This window comes from Acomys minous (genome assembly GCF_964271855.1).
Source record: "Acomys minous genome assembly, chromosome: 7".
Classification (NCBI taxonomy): domain Eukaryota; kingdom Metazoa; phylum Chordata; class Mammalia; order Rodentia; family Muridae; genus Acomys; species Acomys minous.
In genome coordinates, this window is record NC_140488.1 from 16,572,403 (window position 1) to 16,590,236 (window position 17,834).

Sequence of the window (17,834 nt, forward strand, 5' to 3'; positions counted from 1 at the left end):
TCCCCTATCCAAAAAGCTGTCATTGACATCTGCTTGCAAAGGAAAAATTAACTTGTTTTAAGGTATTATGTTGAATTACATATAAACAGACTGAAAGTTTATGAATATATATTTATAATATTTCCATATTAAGAACTTATGTCTTAGGGCTAAAGAGATGCTCAGCACAGCACTTGCTTAGTTTCGCAGATGATTGGAGGTCTGTTCCTATGTTGTAAGGTTCACAACTGCTTGTAATATCAGCTGTAGGTCATCCAGCACCCTTTTTGGGTATCTGCATACATTTTGCACATACACATAAAAATATAATACATTTTAATCTAAATTTCTATTCTTTTTAAAAATAAAGTCTTTCTTGTTCTTTTGGTTGCAGCTTTTAATTCCTAGCAAGAAAGATCCTAAAGCAAGACATCTAAATTTTTATTTATTTTTATGTGTTTTGCTTGCATGTATATCTACACATCATATGTATAAAATGCCCACTCAGGTCAGAAGAAGGCAGTGGATCTCCTGGGACTGGAGTTATTAATTAAGAAAAACAAAACAAAACCTGGAATCTTAAAACAAAGGAATCTATTTAAGGATGCCTAGCTGACTTTAAACAGAATTTTAGTGCTTAATATAATTAAATAAATGTCTGTGTACAAGACATACATGCAAAAGAACTTAGTGATAATGCAATTTTCTAAAATATATTAATTACTGAAATGTAGCTATATGTTAGTTAGTGAAATATATAAAGATACATGACAGGGCTAGATATGATTTTCTGTGTCTGTAAGCCCTGTAATTACTGTCATTGATATACAACCATGTGATAATGCTATAAAGCCTTGCTAAATGTGATCCTTGAGACTCATGAATTGAGACTTTCATAGTTAAAAGCATAATCAAGTACCTCTTCTAGTAATATTTTTCATGAAGTCTAAAGTTGAATCAGAATTCAGAAGTATCGTTGTCATAGGCCTTCTCTATTTTCTTTATGGATTTTCATCCTAATATATTCATTATTCATCTGCTAATTCAGTAATATAGAACTTTACTTTTTGTACGTGTGTGTGTGTGTGTGTGTGTGTGTGTGTGTGTGTGTGTGTGTGTGTGTTCCATAGCATGCCTGTGAGGGTCAGAGGACAATTTGTACCTCCACCAAACTTTGGCTCTCAGGCTTGCCAGCAAACACGTTACCAACCAAACCATCTTGCCAGCATTTTTGTAGGATTTTTAAAAAGTACTGCAATTCATTTCATGACTGCGTGTCCTTAGGCAAGTAAGTCTGCTTCTCTGTATTTCAATTTCTATAAAAATAGATCTAAAAGCAGTGCATCCCCCATTTTAGGGGTTTTTGTGATAGGTCACCTAATGAAAACAATATCTGAATGAAGGTATCTAGAATGTACACATTATAATCAGTGCCAATTCTTACTATTATGCTTCATAAAGTCATGACTTTAGATGGAAGTACCCTGCTTCTCCCAGCTTATGCCCCTAGTCCTTCACTTCACAATTAAACTCATCCTTCTTGCAGCATGTGTGCTTCAAATGGTATCCACTCTACCTACAAATTGCTTGACTTAACCATACTTCCATACCTGGACTGTAGAATTTAGAGACCTCAGGCAGCGCTCAGGACTTTGACTTTAGTACGTTGAAAAACCTAGCTTCTGCTCTTTTCGTTACACCCCCTTTCTAAAGAAATGGCTAAAGCTAAATCTTCCCACAGGTATTGTATCTTTATAAATTATCAGATATCATAATGTATAACCTGGCATATTTTGTGCCTATTAGAAAACAATATTTGTGTTGTATCTTTTCAGCTCGCCTTGGATACCCGATTCTGGACATGGATAAATCATTTTGTGATTTGGGGTTCTCTAGCCTTTTATGTTTTTTTCTCATTCTTCTGGGGAGGAATTATTTGGTAAGCAGCTGTATATATGAAATCAATATTAAATAACAATATATGTATATATTAAGACATACTCTTAAACTTTTGATTATATATAATATATAAGATGGCTAATCTATAATGTAGATATATAAACAGCTCTCTGTGAAATAAAACAATTAGTAGCCGGGCGTGGTGGCGCATGCCTTTAATCCCAGCACTTGGGAGGCAGAGGCAGGCGGATCGCTGTGAGTTCGAGGCCAGCCTGGTCTACAAAGTGAGTCCAGGACAGCCAAGGCTACACAGAGAAACCCTGTCTCGAAAAACCAAAAAAAAATAAATAAATAAATAAAAAATAAAAAAAAAATAAAACAATTAGTAGCCTGACCTTGCATGTGATTTCCAATAGGAATGCTCATCCTATGAAGTTTCTACCTGATAACATTGGCCAGAACATACATTATTGTTCAGGCTAAGCTGACATGAGCTTAAAATTCTAAAACAAACAACAGAATGTGACTAGAAATTATACAAAACCTTAACTGAATTGTAAGCAAGTGCTCTGGATATGTTTTACACAGAGACATTGAGATGCCTCATTTTTAAAAATTTTTTTAAGTTATTATGTGATGTGATGTGTGTGTGTGTGTGTGTGTGTGTGTGTGTGTGTGTGTGTGTGTGTGTGAATGTGGGTTTGTTAATGTAAGTACAATGCCTATAGAGATCAGAAAAGAAACTAGTTCAGAAAATGTAATGCATGATCTATGATCTAGTAAATAGAACCAAGTAGTTATCAACTTAGAGTTCCTGAGTTCCAAATTATTTGTGAAGGTCTGATACACAATCTAACTGTGCATAGCTACTGTCTTCCTTGCAGTTTGGAACAATACTTTAGAAAGCAAGAATTTGTGTTAATACAGTTTAGAGGATGAACGAATTCAGTTTGTGTTTCTCAGTGCCATTTTAACAATTCAGTGGATGATTTGAAGTGAAATCCAATGTCAGATGTAGGATTTCCTTGGATTACTATCTTACTAACAGTAGCCTGCCATCTATCTGTTCATCTCCTGGGTACAAGCTGTTATTTGATATATGTTTGCAGACAAGAAGAGTAGATTCCTCTCATTCATATAACACTATACAGTTTTATTTTACATTACATAGAAGTTTTTAAAAAGCTAAATGTCTGAATGTAGAGTAAAAATCTTTCCTCATTTTAATAAGACATAAAAAGAAATAAAATGCTTATTAGCATGGAAATTAACTTCATTTCTCTTAAACATCTTTAAGCTCTAGCATTTTCCAATGCACATAAATATTCACCATTTGGGTGCTTTCTAGTTGATTGCATGATTGTTTCCAGGTCTGATAGATTTTATTCTCTTGGTAAATGAAATTTGCTTACACTTTTGGGATATTCTAGACAAAGTTATTTTTATTAATGTGGGTGTGGAAGATTTCTTTTAAATGAAAAAGACAGTTTCAATTAAACTTCTGTTCACTTGCCAGGAACTGATTTATTTTTCCATTTTGTATTTTCTTTCCATACCAGGCCTTTTCTGAAACAACAGAGAATGTATTTTGTGTTTGCTCAAATGCTCTCTTCTGTATCCATATGGTTGGCTATAATTCTTCTAATATTTATCAGCCTTTTCCCTGAGATTCTCCTAATTGTAGTAAAGAATGTACGGAGAAGAAGTGCCAGGGTAAGAACTCAATTTATTTTCTAGCCTAATATTTGGAAGAGGCTTCACTGTCTACCATGTTAGAGAATTGCATTAGTTACAGCATGTTAAACCCCTCCTTGCAGGTTCATCACTTAATTTCCTCTTCTGCATAAAAAGTATAGTAAAAACTTCGTTATCCAATGCAGGTGGTAAGTAGATTCCTTAATAGTGTTCTATGTGATCTTTAGCAATCCATATGGAGTATCTCATATGCTCCATATGGAATTTTTTAAAGGAAAAATACTTTATTTTGTATTTATCTCAGAATTTTCACACCAGGAATTTCCACACCAACATTTCAGCTTTGACCTTAGAAAATTCCCTGTGGACTGCAGACATTTTTTCAGTTGACAATCCTAATTTGCCTCTTCCAAACCTTCCCTTTCCTTTAATTATAGTGCTGCTTAATCTCTGTGTTGCTTCTAGCCCTGTCTCATAGCAGTGTATTTCAACCAAAGAGAATTCTGTGGATGTGGTTTTAACATCCTTACTCTTCAAGACACACTTATAAAAATTCATGATAGTTTATAAGTGTGGGGTCTTTTTACTATTAAATAGTATTTCTGTGAAGAGAAGTTACTTCCCTCTGACACATTATCTGATATTTTTTGAATATTTCTTTAAAAGCTTTTAGACTGAAGGCTTATAATTTCCTGAAAAATGAAACTACTGGCAAATTTTACCAGCAGATTAATTAAATATATCATACCCGTGTTAGTCACTCAGTCAGTTTGTTAAAATGAAGTCCTACTTCTGTTATACTGATAACCACTAAATGTTATAATACCTCCAAGGCCGTATTTTAGGGAAATAGTCTTGTCATGACTACCTGTTGTATTTAATAAATTTATCAACTAATTGAACCACAAAACCTGTATATCATGGGGGTCTTTACAGAACCCAGTTGGTTGATATTATGTAGAAATAAAGATGTGAAATTATTGTAGAAAAAGTCTTTAACAAAGTTTTAAAAGGGACTAGGAATACAACTTTAGGGGTAGAGCTTTAAAAACATTCAAGAGACCCTAGGTTTAATCCTCAGTACTGAGGAAAAATTAGTATATAGCTAAGTGACCAGAATTGCTCCAAGCTCCCTGTTTCTATATGGCTTATGGAATAGAATTGACCACAATTTTAGTATAGCTAAGGCTAAATTAGTTTACTGTTTAATCCTTCCAGTTGCCTTTGACTAACTTCATCCAGTCTTGGTTTTAGTTTTAGGATGGGAAGTGTTTTCTTCCAGACTGGCTCAAGTGGCAATGTAAAACAAGGAAAGAAGAAAAATAATTCAGGACCTGGGAATATAGGTCAGTTGGTAGAGTACTTTCCTATTATGCACAAAGCCCTGGATCCCATCTCAATATTACCTAAGTGGATATAGTGGCCCATGCCTTTAATATCCAACAAAAGGATCGTAGCTCTAGGTCATCTTTGGCTACACCCAGAGACCCTCTGGAAGGGAAGAAGGGAAGGAAATAAATACTACTTCTTTTCAATACAGAATTTACAAGGATGATCTTTTGCATTACTCTTCTATTTTCTTTATCTGAAAAGTATGTTTGGAAAGGTTCTAAGTGTTTCTCTTTGGTATAATGGAGCTCGTGTGCAAAATGGCTTACACTCAAGCTCCATGTTAAGAGGGTAAGAAATCTCAGAAGTCAGAAATTTCATATGTATCAATCATCCCAATCTTACTTAGGTACTCTCTAAAAATGAGACACCAGCTGGAATGTCCAGTGATGTTTGTATAGGCCATTAAATGGAGGGCTGCTGCTGGGAAGCTATATATTCATAGACTCAGATAATTTTTGTTCTATGTAGACAGAAGATTCCAAATTTCAATTGAAAACATAGAATGTTGCCAGTGGGTCGTCATGAGGTATATTCATGACAGGAGGAATTCTAATGTCTGTGCTATAGCTTGGCATTCTAATATGCTAGAGCGAGCAGGAAATTTTCCATAATCACTTTCATTCATTCAATCATTCATTCATTTATTCCTACCTTTTTTGAACCAGTAAACATTTGTCGAACCACCTGCTGATGAACATCTCTCTATATATCCAGTGTCTGAAAGGCTGAATTGTTTTTCAGACTCTGTAGGATTTTGAGAATTTTGAGACTTACAAATGAGTTAGAACACTTGTGGATACTAAACTGCACTCTGTGTATGTGTGTGTGTGTGTGTGTGTGTGTGTGTGTGTGTGTGTGTGTGTGTGTGTGTGTGTCTCTGTGTCTCTGTGTGTATGTCTGTGTATGTGAGGCGGGTACGAATGTACACAGGCCAACAGAAACATGGCAACCACAGGTCATATCAGTTTCCATTATTCCCTAAACAGCCATTGAGAAACAAACAGAAGCAAACTTTTAAATAAAAGGGAATGGCTATCTTATTATCACTAAAATACATTATATTTAGTGAGCAATACTCTGATATCATGAGTGATTTCCTATTTTGCTCAATATTCCTTGTTAACAAGAGAGTAGACTTTAAGTGAAACAGAAGATTACTTTACACTGGGTTATGCTCAGAGCCTAGCAGATTCTGTAATGGGATGAAATGTGTATGCCTATCTAGAGTAAAAGATATCCCTGACTTCAATAAGCATACTAGACATTCTCTACATACTCTAGAATTTTCTGTAGCAGGTAGCCTGTCAGTGCTATTTACAAGTTGGTCTCAGCAGCTGGTTTGAAAACGAGGCTTAACAATAGGAAATGAACATTCCTCTGTGATGTTTGCAAAAGAAGCTAACATAATTATATTTAATAATTATAAAGGCATCTTTATTTTGGGCTCCTTTCAGTTTAATTTATGTTGGATGAGGATCCATGATGCATTAGCTACTATAGTTGGTAGTGATAATTCAGGGATGAATCAAACATGGCCCCAGCTCATTGGACCTTTCCTTATAAAGATGTTCATTCTGAAACCTTAAGTAAGCAGATATAAAACATAATACAATCAATTGTATGGTTTTTCATAGCATAAAAAGATTGGAATAACTTCCTCCTAAAACTCTAGTAGAAAGGCTAATATGGCAGATTTCAGCATTACTGAAATCTCTTATGATGTTTGCATTATAAATAATGCTCACAGGAATGGAAAGATGGCTCAGAATTTAAGAGTATATGTCTTGCAAAGGACCCAAGACTACATGGTAGCTCACAACCATCTATAACTACAGTTCTAGGAGATCTGATGACTTTTTCTGACTTGCACAGCTGCCATGCATGTTCATGGTTTACCAACATGCAGGCAAATACTCTTACTCATAAAATAAATTTTAACAATGATAAAATATATAAATAATAAGAGTGAGAGGAGCTGGAAGATGGATGTGATCTAAATATATTATATTCATGCATAAAATTACCAAAGAATAAATATAATTTTAATGGCCTTGAGATAAAAATAGCCTTTTGTAATAGTTATGTTTCATAAAAATTAAAAAGTAAAGCACATTAATGAATAAGCTAAGCAAAGTATAAAGATTAAATTTCAATTTAGAATTTTTAAAAATAAGTGTTTGAAAATAAGCTTATGCAAATAACTTAATTCAAGGGTTATGATTCAATCATTTACCTCTCAGTTTACTTTCAGCAAGAAGGTTAATTTTTGTGCTAAAGTCCCATCTTTAAGAATTGTAAAGATTTAGCCTGTAATCCCAGCACTCTGGGAGGCAGAGTCAGGCAGTGTTTGACAACACTGTCATTGAGCACTGAACAGTGGAGGAGCAAGATTAACACCTGAACACAAATTTAAGGTTTAAGAGTTGAGGTATTTTGGAAAGCTATGTCTCATATAAACACAACTGTGACCTGCCTGTAAATCATTGTAAAATCATCTATGCAAGTATCAAGTACTACTTTATATTTCCACTAGGAAAAATTTCCACCTTTCGTTAAGTAATGTTTTCTTATGATAGTCCACTTCAATCAATAGGGAGGTTGCACTGTCTCCTAGACATGAGAAGAGTCTTCTAATTAGTAGAAAGTGACCCAGTAACATCCCTTGCCTAGGGTGAGATGTCTACACAAATGTGAAGTAACATGCCAATGTATAGATATAAAGCTTTTAAGAGGTAAAAACAGAGAAACAAAAAAAGTCAGCTATTCGATTGAAGTTTCCAAAGAATGCATTTTGGAAAATACAATATCATTTTAATAATAAATGGTAATAGTGATGAGTCATTTCACAACTCATGTACAACCATGGATTCAGAGGGCAGTACTCCTGAAAAGAATATATTAGTAAAAATAAAATTAAATGGTATTTTAAGAAAATAATGATATTATTTTTAAAAATCCTAATGTCATGGTTGTTGGGATGGATCTTTATTCATGGCCTCTTTGGCATACTACTACTTGAGCTGGTGTCAAACTGTAAAGGAATGTGGACATTTCAGTGTTTTAGATCATCATCTCTTATCCTCACCTACCACTAACAGTTCCTAGCTCTATATTTTTTATTATTTTGAATACTCTTTTTTCTCATGTCATGCTTTCAACTGCTTTCTGTATGGTCATATTTCCTTTTTCTTTTCTTTATAAAGTCTCCAAATACCTAATCTATTAGCCCCTAAAATTGCTGCTTCTTTACTGTACTACTTTTATCTCTGCTGGTTGGATACACGTATTAGAAGACAACAGAATATTCTTATGGTTGCAGTCTCTAAACAGACAGGCTTGCACATTACAATTGCGAACGGGGACATCGTGTCATGTTAATCTTGTTGGAAAGTTTTTGCCCACAAAACAGAAGATGGAAGCAATTTTTCCCTCAGAATCTAAAATATTTTAGTTTTATGCTGCCAACATGTCCCAAACTTCTTTGTTTAAAGTAAAATATAAATGGGAAGAAGTATGGTCATATTAAAACACATATAAGTGGAAGTATGTGTATTTAACGTTTTTGTTATTAAACTTTGTTGGGTATGCACATTACTTGAGCTGCTTTCTTTTCCTAAGCCTATTTACTTTAGTGAAAAAAAAAGATAAGGGTAATCTTGTGGTTGGATGGGTGGGTGTTGACTTTTGTTTTTTGAGAGAGTCAGGTTTATAGTGATCCTCCTGCCTCAGCCTTCTAAGTGCTAGGACTATAGTGTGTACTCCCACACCTGGCTATTTAACCTGGATAATCTTGATTAGCAGAGTTGTTGAGTTCATCCTGATCCATAGCTAACTTCCATCTTCTGTCTTGCATGGGCAATGCCAAAGCCAACTCTGCAAATTATGTCATTAATTCACATATGGAAAAGGAATCTCCTAGATTTTCTAATTAATTTTTATAACATTGACATTTTTAGTTTGAAAAATGTGTACTGAGAGAAATAGTGAAACTGAGCAAATTATGTTAGAAAAGAAGGAAATTGCCATTAATTCAGAGGAAAATGGTAGGATGGTGGCACCACCAAATGTTTTCTCATTATTGGTTTTTGTTAGGTCTCTAACTTGTAGCTGCCCATGGAGCAGTCAATCCTTTCATAATGTGCCTGTACAATTGGATAGGAAAGATAGTTACTTCAGGAACATTAGTGATTGGCAATGGACCCTGAACAAAGCTCTCTGACCAGTGGGTTTTGAACAAACACAAGGTAGTGAATTAGTGATTAGATATTAACTTTTTTCAGTAAGAGGCATATTTTAGAATTATTTGATTTAAAATAATACATTCCCATTAACAAAATAATTTTAAGTTGATATACAGGAAAACAGCAGCTGGCACATATAATAGACTATTTCTGACTAACTCTACTTTTACTTTAGTAACGTCTTTAAAACTAACATGTCATTTCTACTTCCAGTTCTCAAGGTTTCTTTTTTAATGTTTTACATCTGAGAGAATATTTACTTTTTCTTTTCTTTCCTTTTTTCTTCTTTTTTTATGGTTTCTGCATTTCTCTCTTTTCTACTGCAATTTTCCACCTTTTGTGCAATTGTGAACAAGGTAACGAAACGCCTCCCTTCCTCAGGAACATCTACTATCTTCATGCTTTCTCAAACTTCCAGCAATCACAGTTTCTCTTGGAGTGAATAAGGTGATTTCCTTTCTTAATGTACCGACTTGCTTGCATTCTCATTGCCTGACACCATTTCTGATTCTTCATTAAAGTGTTATTTCTCATTATTCATTTTTATATTTCTATTGATACTTAAATTTTTTGTCATTTTCTTTTAATCATTTATTCACCTTTTAAATTGTCTTACTGGAGGAGTAATTTTCAAGAACTTAAGTTATAACTTTGTAATTTGAGGTATGCAATATGGTAGCCATGATGTTAGAACTAGCCTGTTTACCAGGACAAGAGTATTTTGCACAAATTTCTCCTTTTTGACATACTCAGAGCACCAGCACAACTCTCAGAGGTGTTCACCAAAAGGATGGTAAGCTTCACTAATCAAGCCATATTGATTCATCTTACCATATAACCTACCAGTGCCATTGCAGAAACCCAAGTGTGCCACAAACCGCTAATGTCTATTTACTTCTACTACAAAAAAAAAAAAAATCAGTTTGAGTTAGAGAAGTTCTTGGTCCTTTAAATGTATTCATTTGAATGTTATGCATTTGCTGTATAATAAAATAATTTGTACTTTGGGGCCAGGAAAATAGTCTGTAGGAAATGATATCTTTTATCTCCTACATTTTTATCACCAGGTAGGTTAACCTATCTTCAAATGCTTTAAGTATCTTTGCCTCACTATTACAGAGAAATCTGAGCTGTAGAAGGGCATCTGACTCATTATCCGCCAGACCTTCAGTCAGACCTCTTCTTTTACGAACATTCTCAGACGAATCTAATATATTGTAACAGGTACCTAGTGTTAAACACGTGGGCTGGCTTTAAAGAAACAGATTAACAGCATTATAAAGAAAAAATGAAAACATCACTCTTTAAATTTTCTCTGCTGTTGGTGTGGTGAACTTTATACTATTCTTTGTAAAAAAAAAAAAAAAAGATATATACATATAAAGATGCACTGCTTGGAATATGGGGAAATTTATACTTTAAAATTGCTCAAACCCCTGATGAAATTTTTGGTATTTTCAGGGCTGTTAATACAATATATGTAATTTGTGAAATATAAATAGTCATGGTGGTACCATCATGAAATATTCCCTGATACTCATCTAGAAATTATATAATTTTGACTTATAAGGATCATTTGGAAAGTTCGAAATATTCCAAAATTGCATCTGTATAATACCAAATCAGTTTAGCAATGCATGTTTTTCTGGGAAGTCTGTGAAAATAATCAAATGTGTTTGTACCTTCATGTGTTGTGTCTGTGTGTTTGTAGGTATATACTTTTAATGGCCTTGTAATTGTCTAATCCCTAAATATATGTTAATGAGCCACTCTTCTCTATTTATATAACATTTTTAATGTCAAGTTTTATTCAAGCTAAATGTTTGAACTCTCAGAGATAAAATCTTTCGTAGCCATTCAGGGGGATGCATGCTTAATGACAAAATGTTTCCTAGTTCAACTTTCTAAAACAAATTTATTTTATAACATTGTTTCATTTATCTCAGAAATATTTTAGAGGAATTAATATAACATGCGAAGGATTCTAGAACTCAGAATGACTTCTTTCATGTGCACTCTATTTTCTGTTGCAGAAGACTCTGATACTTCAGGTCCTGAAAGTCTTTTATCCATTCAAGGAAATTTGGAGTAATTCATAAGTAATTAACTTAGAAACTTGTCTACTTATGACCAACTTAATGCAGTTTATAGTAGGGCTGATTTTTAAGTACACATAAAAACTGTGATCATAAGGATGAAGTTGTACAATGTACTTTGAATCTGTTACACTCACCTGCATGTGATTCTCCTTAGGTATGAGTTTACTTCTTAGTAGCCTTCAAATTCTTTGAGTCTTTTGCTCTTTGCTTTGTCCTAAGTAAGCCATGAGATGCATTTCAGCAATCGTGTTTGTATTTAATATTGTATCCCCCTGGATTGCTTTTTTTAGCTTCGTGTGTGGTTGGGGAAGTCGGCTGGGTACCAGACACTGCTACTGCTTTTGGCCTCTCCAGGGCCTCAACTCCTTCAATATCTAGAACTTAAGTTTAAAAAGAAATATTTCATTTTTAATGTTGTTCCAGGAATTGATTTTCATGTGGCACTATTTCTTCTCCAAGGAAAATATTTGGCAACTTAGCCACTGAATTTGTACCTTGGTTGGTAAGGGAACAACCTGATTTCTTTCACATATTGTCATTGTGAGTGGCAACCTTATTTGCTTAAAATTGCTATTGACCTGAAGACTGGGGAGCATGAATAGAAAGAAAGGTGTCCCAGAATGGGAACAAAATAGTACCCTCTTTAAGACCTTCTACTACTGTAGTTCAAAAATCTTTGATCATATGGGAGGTGGTGGTTCTCTTAGGAAAGGAGTATTTTCACAGAAAATTGCCAAAACTGAACATCTCAAAATTCACAAATCCAGGGGCCTGGGTTAGTAAAGTATTGGCTGTGCAGGCATAGTGACGTGGATTCAATCCCCAGCAGCCATATAAAAAGCTAGGTATGATGGTGAACTTGTAATTCTAGTGCTGGGAAGGCAGAGATAAGAGGATCTCTTAGAAGGCAGAAGCAAGGGGATTCCTGGAGCTTACTGGCTGGTCTGCCTTAACTCATTAGCAAACTCCAGGTTCCATTGAAAAACCCTGTCCCAAAAAAATAATGTGTGGGCCTAGTGTAATGCCACACACACATTTAATCTCAGCACGTAGGAGGCAAAGGTAGTTGGATCTCTGAGCTACAGTCGGGGCTACATAGTGAATTCCTATCTCAAAAATAATTCAAAAAGATGAATAGCACCCAGGCATGACACCAGAGGTTAGCCTCTGCCCTCTATGTGCTTGTACACACAAATGCATGCATACTCGAATACATATATACTCCCAAATAAACTTACACATCATTTTACTAGAGGCTAGAGATAAAACTGTCACGTTTCTGTATGTAAGCAGCTCTTAGCTTAATAGGCAGTCACAGTGGGAAAACCTACTAGGAGAACCCTGGAGCAATCCAAAAGCAAAGAGCAAGCCTGAGCTATTCAGCTGACAGATAAAGAAAAGATTAGAAATCTGGTTATTGTGTGACTCTGTTTTCCCCCTCCTGCATGTGAATAAAACTTGGCACTTTTGTTAAAACAGTTGCTTTACTCTCATAACAAAATTTACTACTTGGTTCATTCTTGAAAATGTTAAACAGATGGCTATATATTGTTAACAAAATAAATTTTGTAACTCTCTATATTTTAACCTTTTCAGAATCCGAATCTTGAACTGCCTATGTTATTGTCCTACAAGCATATTGATCGTGGTTGCAGCTAAAGAAAGAAAGCATGAAGGAAAAACTACAAAAGATATTAACTCAGGATACTCAATATGCAACAAAAACCACTCTCATGTGTAGGATTCAGAATAAATGTCCATTAAAATACCAAATAACTCTCTTAACCATTTACAGTTATTGTAAGTAGCCATTATGCCCAAAGTTAAGAATTATATGAAAGTTTAAAGTAAGCATACTTAGAATTCTGGATTTAGATAGAATAATGTAACTACAAAATGAGTGCTCTTGTAACCCATTGACTTTGTGAATGGATTTCAATAGTAGTATAAAGTAGAAGTCATACAATGGAAATAAGCAGATTTTGCTAATACAGTGTTGCTTTTTGCCTGGCAGAAGACATAGACTGTTTGTATGACATTTCTCATTCCTGCTGAATGATTATCTTAATTTTTTCCACATACAAAAGGAATACTTGAAAATATAGAAGGACTAAATGATATTATTGTATCAGACAAAGTAGTTCATCTCCTTTTCTGTCATAGGTTAATTGTCTTGGTCTAATATCTTTTTCCAAAAATACCTTGAATACTTGTGTGATACTGTTAGTTCTGGGTATTATTGTAGAAACAGGGGTGGAAAGGCTATTTGGTGTGTTTTCTTCTGAATTACACACCACTTATGTATTTAAGACTACTGAACAAAAAAGTAAAACATTTTGGTCTCTTGGTAGTAGCCCTTCAAAACAGTTTAAGCAATAAAAAGATTTCCACCGTCAATTTTGCTGGGTAATGAGGTAAGGTGGGCCAAATATTTATATAAGAATAAACACCATTCTTAACATCGGTATTTTATAATTTTTATGTGGCAAAGAGGGGAAGAATAGCTTATTTTAAACTACTAACGGTTTTTATTGGAAAGAGTTTGTGTTTGTGCATTTAAACAACACTTTTTTGGGTACCAATTTTGAAAGAGGAGATCCATTTGAAAACAGTTCAGCCTGTAGAGCCATGATTCTTTGGACATGAATGTTGTCTACTGTAGCTAACTGGGCCAGGGGAGTGTTCTAATTCTAAACTATGAGATGGATCTTAGTAAAATCCTCCAACTGCTGAACAAGAAAGAGGTCTTATCCCCTAATAAGTTCACTTAAGACATGAAATAAGTGTGTAATGTCTTTATTTCATAGAAGGACCACATTTGACAGCTAGACTAAAATATATTTAGAAAATATTTTTCTATCAGTTTCCAAGTTTTTTGGTGGGTTTTTTTGTTTTTGTTTGTTTGTTTGTTTGTTTGTTTGTTTGTTTTTGCTTCTTGACATGCCTGTACTATTTAATGTCTGTATTTTACCTTGATATAGGAAAATATTCGATTCATTGTATTCCAGTATATTTATATAGTCCATATGGCACATTTGATTCTTCCATATATTTGTGTTGATATTTAGGTGTAATTTTTCTTAAATTCTAAAAAGATCATAATTTTAGTTATCAGAAACCATTCCATACTTACTTAATTTAATTTGTTCTCATCTATCAGTATTATTTTTGAGTATTTTTAGGTGTCATTCACAGTTTAAGTATGTTGTGTGTGCTCTTGTAGCCTGTATTTGAGGTAATCAGCTGAAAGCAAAGTCTTTCCATTCTTTTCCTATTCCAAAGAGCCAAAACATCTAACCCAGGAAAGCTTTGCTATTTTGTTATTGTTGTCATCATTGTTGTTGCTGCTGTATTGTTATTATTTTACATAAGAACTATAAGGACTGTGAATAAATATAAGAGCCAAATAGAGAGGCTTAGTTAGTATGGAATGGTTGAGGAGGTGATAAAATCAGAATATTTAGGATGGATGAAATAAAGCAGAGTCTTTGTGACATGTTGGAGCAGAGAGAAATCTAGATAAGCAAGTAAGGGGTATTTAGAGTCATACCTCAGTTACACAGTACATTGTATACTGCAGAGGAACATGGGTGTGAATTTTGAAAGATTTTATTAATGATCTAAAACATGGCTAGCATGGGATTAGCAGATGAAATAATTTGAAATGAGCCATCCAGTATTCATAGCACTACTCTTTATGTCAGAAGAGGGCAAGAAATCTAACAGTAGGACCATATTACCATAATTTGAATAATTTTTGAACTATCAAAATGTCTGCAATTTTCAAAACTGTTGTCTATTGTTTAAGGATGTTGCCTACTAAATATTCATTCCATATCTACTACATATACACCAGCAACAGTATAAATGTAAGCCTAAATTTGCAAAAGTCATAATTTAGTGATGGAATTTTTAATAACATGCAGTATATTAATGTGCAGATTTTATGCAAATGTTGATAAAATCATTTTTCAGCTTGTAAGATGGAACTGCAATATTACATTTTTCACTTAAGCAATTTTTTTACATCTACTTTGTTGCTTTCTAAAATGAACGTGAATGCCATCTTTTATGAATGCAATTTGCCTTTTTCATTACAGAAATTTTTGTTTGATGTAATCAATAAACTTTGGTATGATATGATTGCTATTTGAGCCTCTTTTTTGCAAAGTATTAATTTGATATCAAAATGTTACAGATGTAATTTAGTGATGGGAAGTAAGTTTGTAATTTCCTGTTTGCATTCATGTACAGTTCACAAAAGGTTGCTACAGCCTAATTTGGGGTGGGTAAGATACATGTGAGAGTTTTTAATAAGACCATATGTTATAACTGTATAAAGATCTAGCCAGGATGTAGCTATGATACTGTGTGGATTAAGCATGCACACAGTCTCAAGTTTGATTCCTAGCATCCCCACTCTAGAATGAAACACAGTCAGCTTGATAAATGCATATTAAATGTGCACAGTATGCTGCGTGCATACTGTAGTGACTGATGTACATTCCATGTACCTACATTTTCAACAGTTTGAAACTATTTGATTTTTTTTACCTGTTTGTTTTGTTTTGTTTTGTATTTTGTTTTGAAGACAGGGTTTCTCTGTGGAGCCCTGGCTGTCCTGGAACTCACTCTGTAGACCAGGCAGGCTTCAAACTGCCTCTGCTTCCTGAGTGCTAGGATTAAAGGTGTGTGCCACCACCACCACCTGGCTGAAACTGATTCTGAAGTAACCAGAGATGAAGTTTTACTCTTGCTTGAAAGCTAGTTCAAAGATGGCCATATTCACATCTCCCTCCTTGCTTCCTTATATTGCTCAGGCTACACTCAGTACTTGAGAAAGACCTCTTTCTGGAAAAATGCTTAGCTGCCAATAAATCAGTTCTTCCACCTAACTCTGATTGTGTTGCATTTTACACTTCAGTCATTTCATTTGGGTCACCTTTCAATTTAGTTTTCTCTTTAGTCTATATTTCCTTTGTTGTTGTTGTGAGAAATGTGCTATATTCAGAGGCAAGACCTGGGTTAAAGTTTCAAATACTGTTAGCCAGTGTGGTGAAAGTCAAATGAATTAAGGGGTTAGATTTGTTTTGTAAAATGCCATTTACTACTCAGGTAGAAGCATAGTTATTTTTCTATTAAAAGCTTACTTATTGCTCGGACACTAAGGAACATTTGTCGTTTATCAACATTTCACATACGTAATACATGTCTTCTGACTTAACTGAAATGAGTCTTTGCAGGAGTCCTTCCCTTCCCCCATCGAACTTTATGGTTCATTCTTTCTGTCTCCTTGTTTTGTCTGCCTTCGATTGACCAATACGGTAGCTGTTGTGAGGTCTTAGTGATTTGACCTCTTCAGCAAGAAACACATACAAAGGTTAGGAGCTGAGGTTATCACTATGGTTATTCAGTGAATGCATCTATGGGTGAAGTGCTGGATGCATACCAATGAAGCCAGAAGGCCAGAGTTCTGGGAATAGTTATCAGGGGAAAAAAAGGATGTCATTAGTTTGCTACATTCTTAGTCACGTTTCTCCCTTCATTGGCAAGAAACCAGAGCTCAGTGCCTAGTTCACTCATCCTTTGTTCTAAAGAAACATTCTTCTATGGGTTGAGACTGATTTCAGGTGTCTTAGGAGCAAGTACTGGAAACAGGTCGGTGGCTAAAATCGACAGTGTACCATATGGTGGGCCAGAAGTCCTACTGGCTGTTAAGTCTTTGGCTCTTTGGGTAGGGGAAAACAAAGGATATACATTGCTCAATCACCTGAACTGCCACCACATGTCCAGCTCTTCATTTTAGGTAACAGTGTTGTAACCACAGTTTATATTTTTACATGTTACTAATCTCAATACCCTTAGGAGATACATACTGATATTTCCCACATGCCCAATTAGTAAACTGAGTCACAAAAACCAAAGTTACATAGTCTATTAGAGCAAAAATTTGGGTACAGGTATTGTGGCTAAAGTCTGTAGACCTAACTAGGACACTATGAGAAAACATCAGACAAACCAAAATCAGAGGGTTTGTGTATAAAAATGCACATGTAATCTTCAACATTATCAAGATCATGAAAGACCAAGACTGGGAAACAGGTCCCAGATAATGGAAACTAACCATGAAGCATGAGATCTAAGTTGAATCTTTGACTACAAGTTGAATGATTGCAGTATATATATTCTTTTAATATAAAATATACAGGTGGCCTCATGTAGCCCAGGCTGGCCTTGAACTTTTTTTTTAATTGCATGTAATTATGTAATTGAACATGAGCCATGATTTGTGTGGGAGAGGGCAGCTTGTGAGAGTCATTATTCTCTTGTGAATTCTCAGAATTGAACTCAGATTGTCAGGCTTGGTAGCAAGCACCTTTATCTGCTGATGACCTTTAACTGCTGATGACATTCTGCATTCAATTCCCCATTATTGAGATTATAGGTATGTACCACCATTCGTGGTTTTATGTGGTGCTGGAGATAGAACTTGGTGCTTTGTGTGTGTTTGGCAAGTACTCTACCAACT

At 34.6% G+C, this 17,834-nt stretch overlaps 1 protein-coding gene across 12 annotated transcripts in view; it reads left to right on the plus strand.

The window, feature by feature from the left end:
• Nucleotides 1-15,445, plus strand: part of ATP11C (ATPase phospholipid transporting 11C (ATP11C blood group)) — a 159,656-nt gene extending 144,211 nt beyond the window's left edge. For 8 of the 12 annotated variants that reach the window (XM_084790699.1, XM_084790703.1, XM_084790700.1 and 5 more), the window contains 4 exons: nucleotides 1,815-1,918; nucleotides 3,438-3,591; nucleotides 10,326-10,430; nucleotides 12,902-15,445. In XM_084790699.1, coding sequence (XP_084646825.1) covers nucleotides 1,815-1,918; nucleotides 3,438-3,591; nucleotides 10,326-10,427 — 360 coding nt within the window. In that variant the 3' untranslated portion in view covers nucleotides 10,428-10,430; nucleotides 12,902-15,445. Of the gene's footprint in view, nucleotides 1-1,814; nucleotides 1,919-3,437; nucleotides 3,592-3,695; nucleotides 3,762-9,562; nucleotides 9,654-10,325; nucleotides 10,431-12,901 lie in introns of those variants that run through there. The other 4 variants (XM_084790697.1, XM_084790706.1, XM_084790698.1 and 1 more) reach the window with 4 other exon arrangements.
• Nucleotides 15,446-17,834: the final 2,389 nt, after the last annotated feature.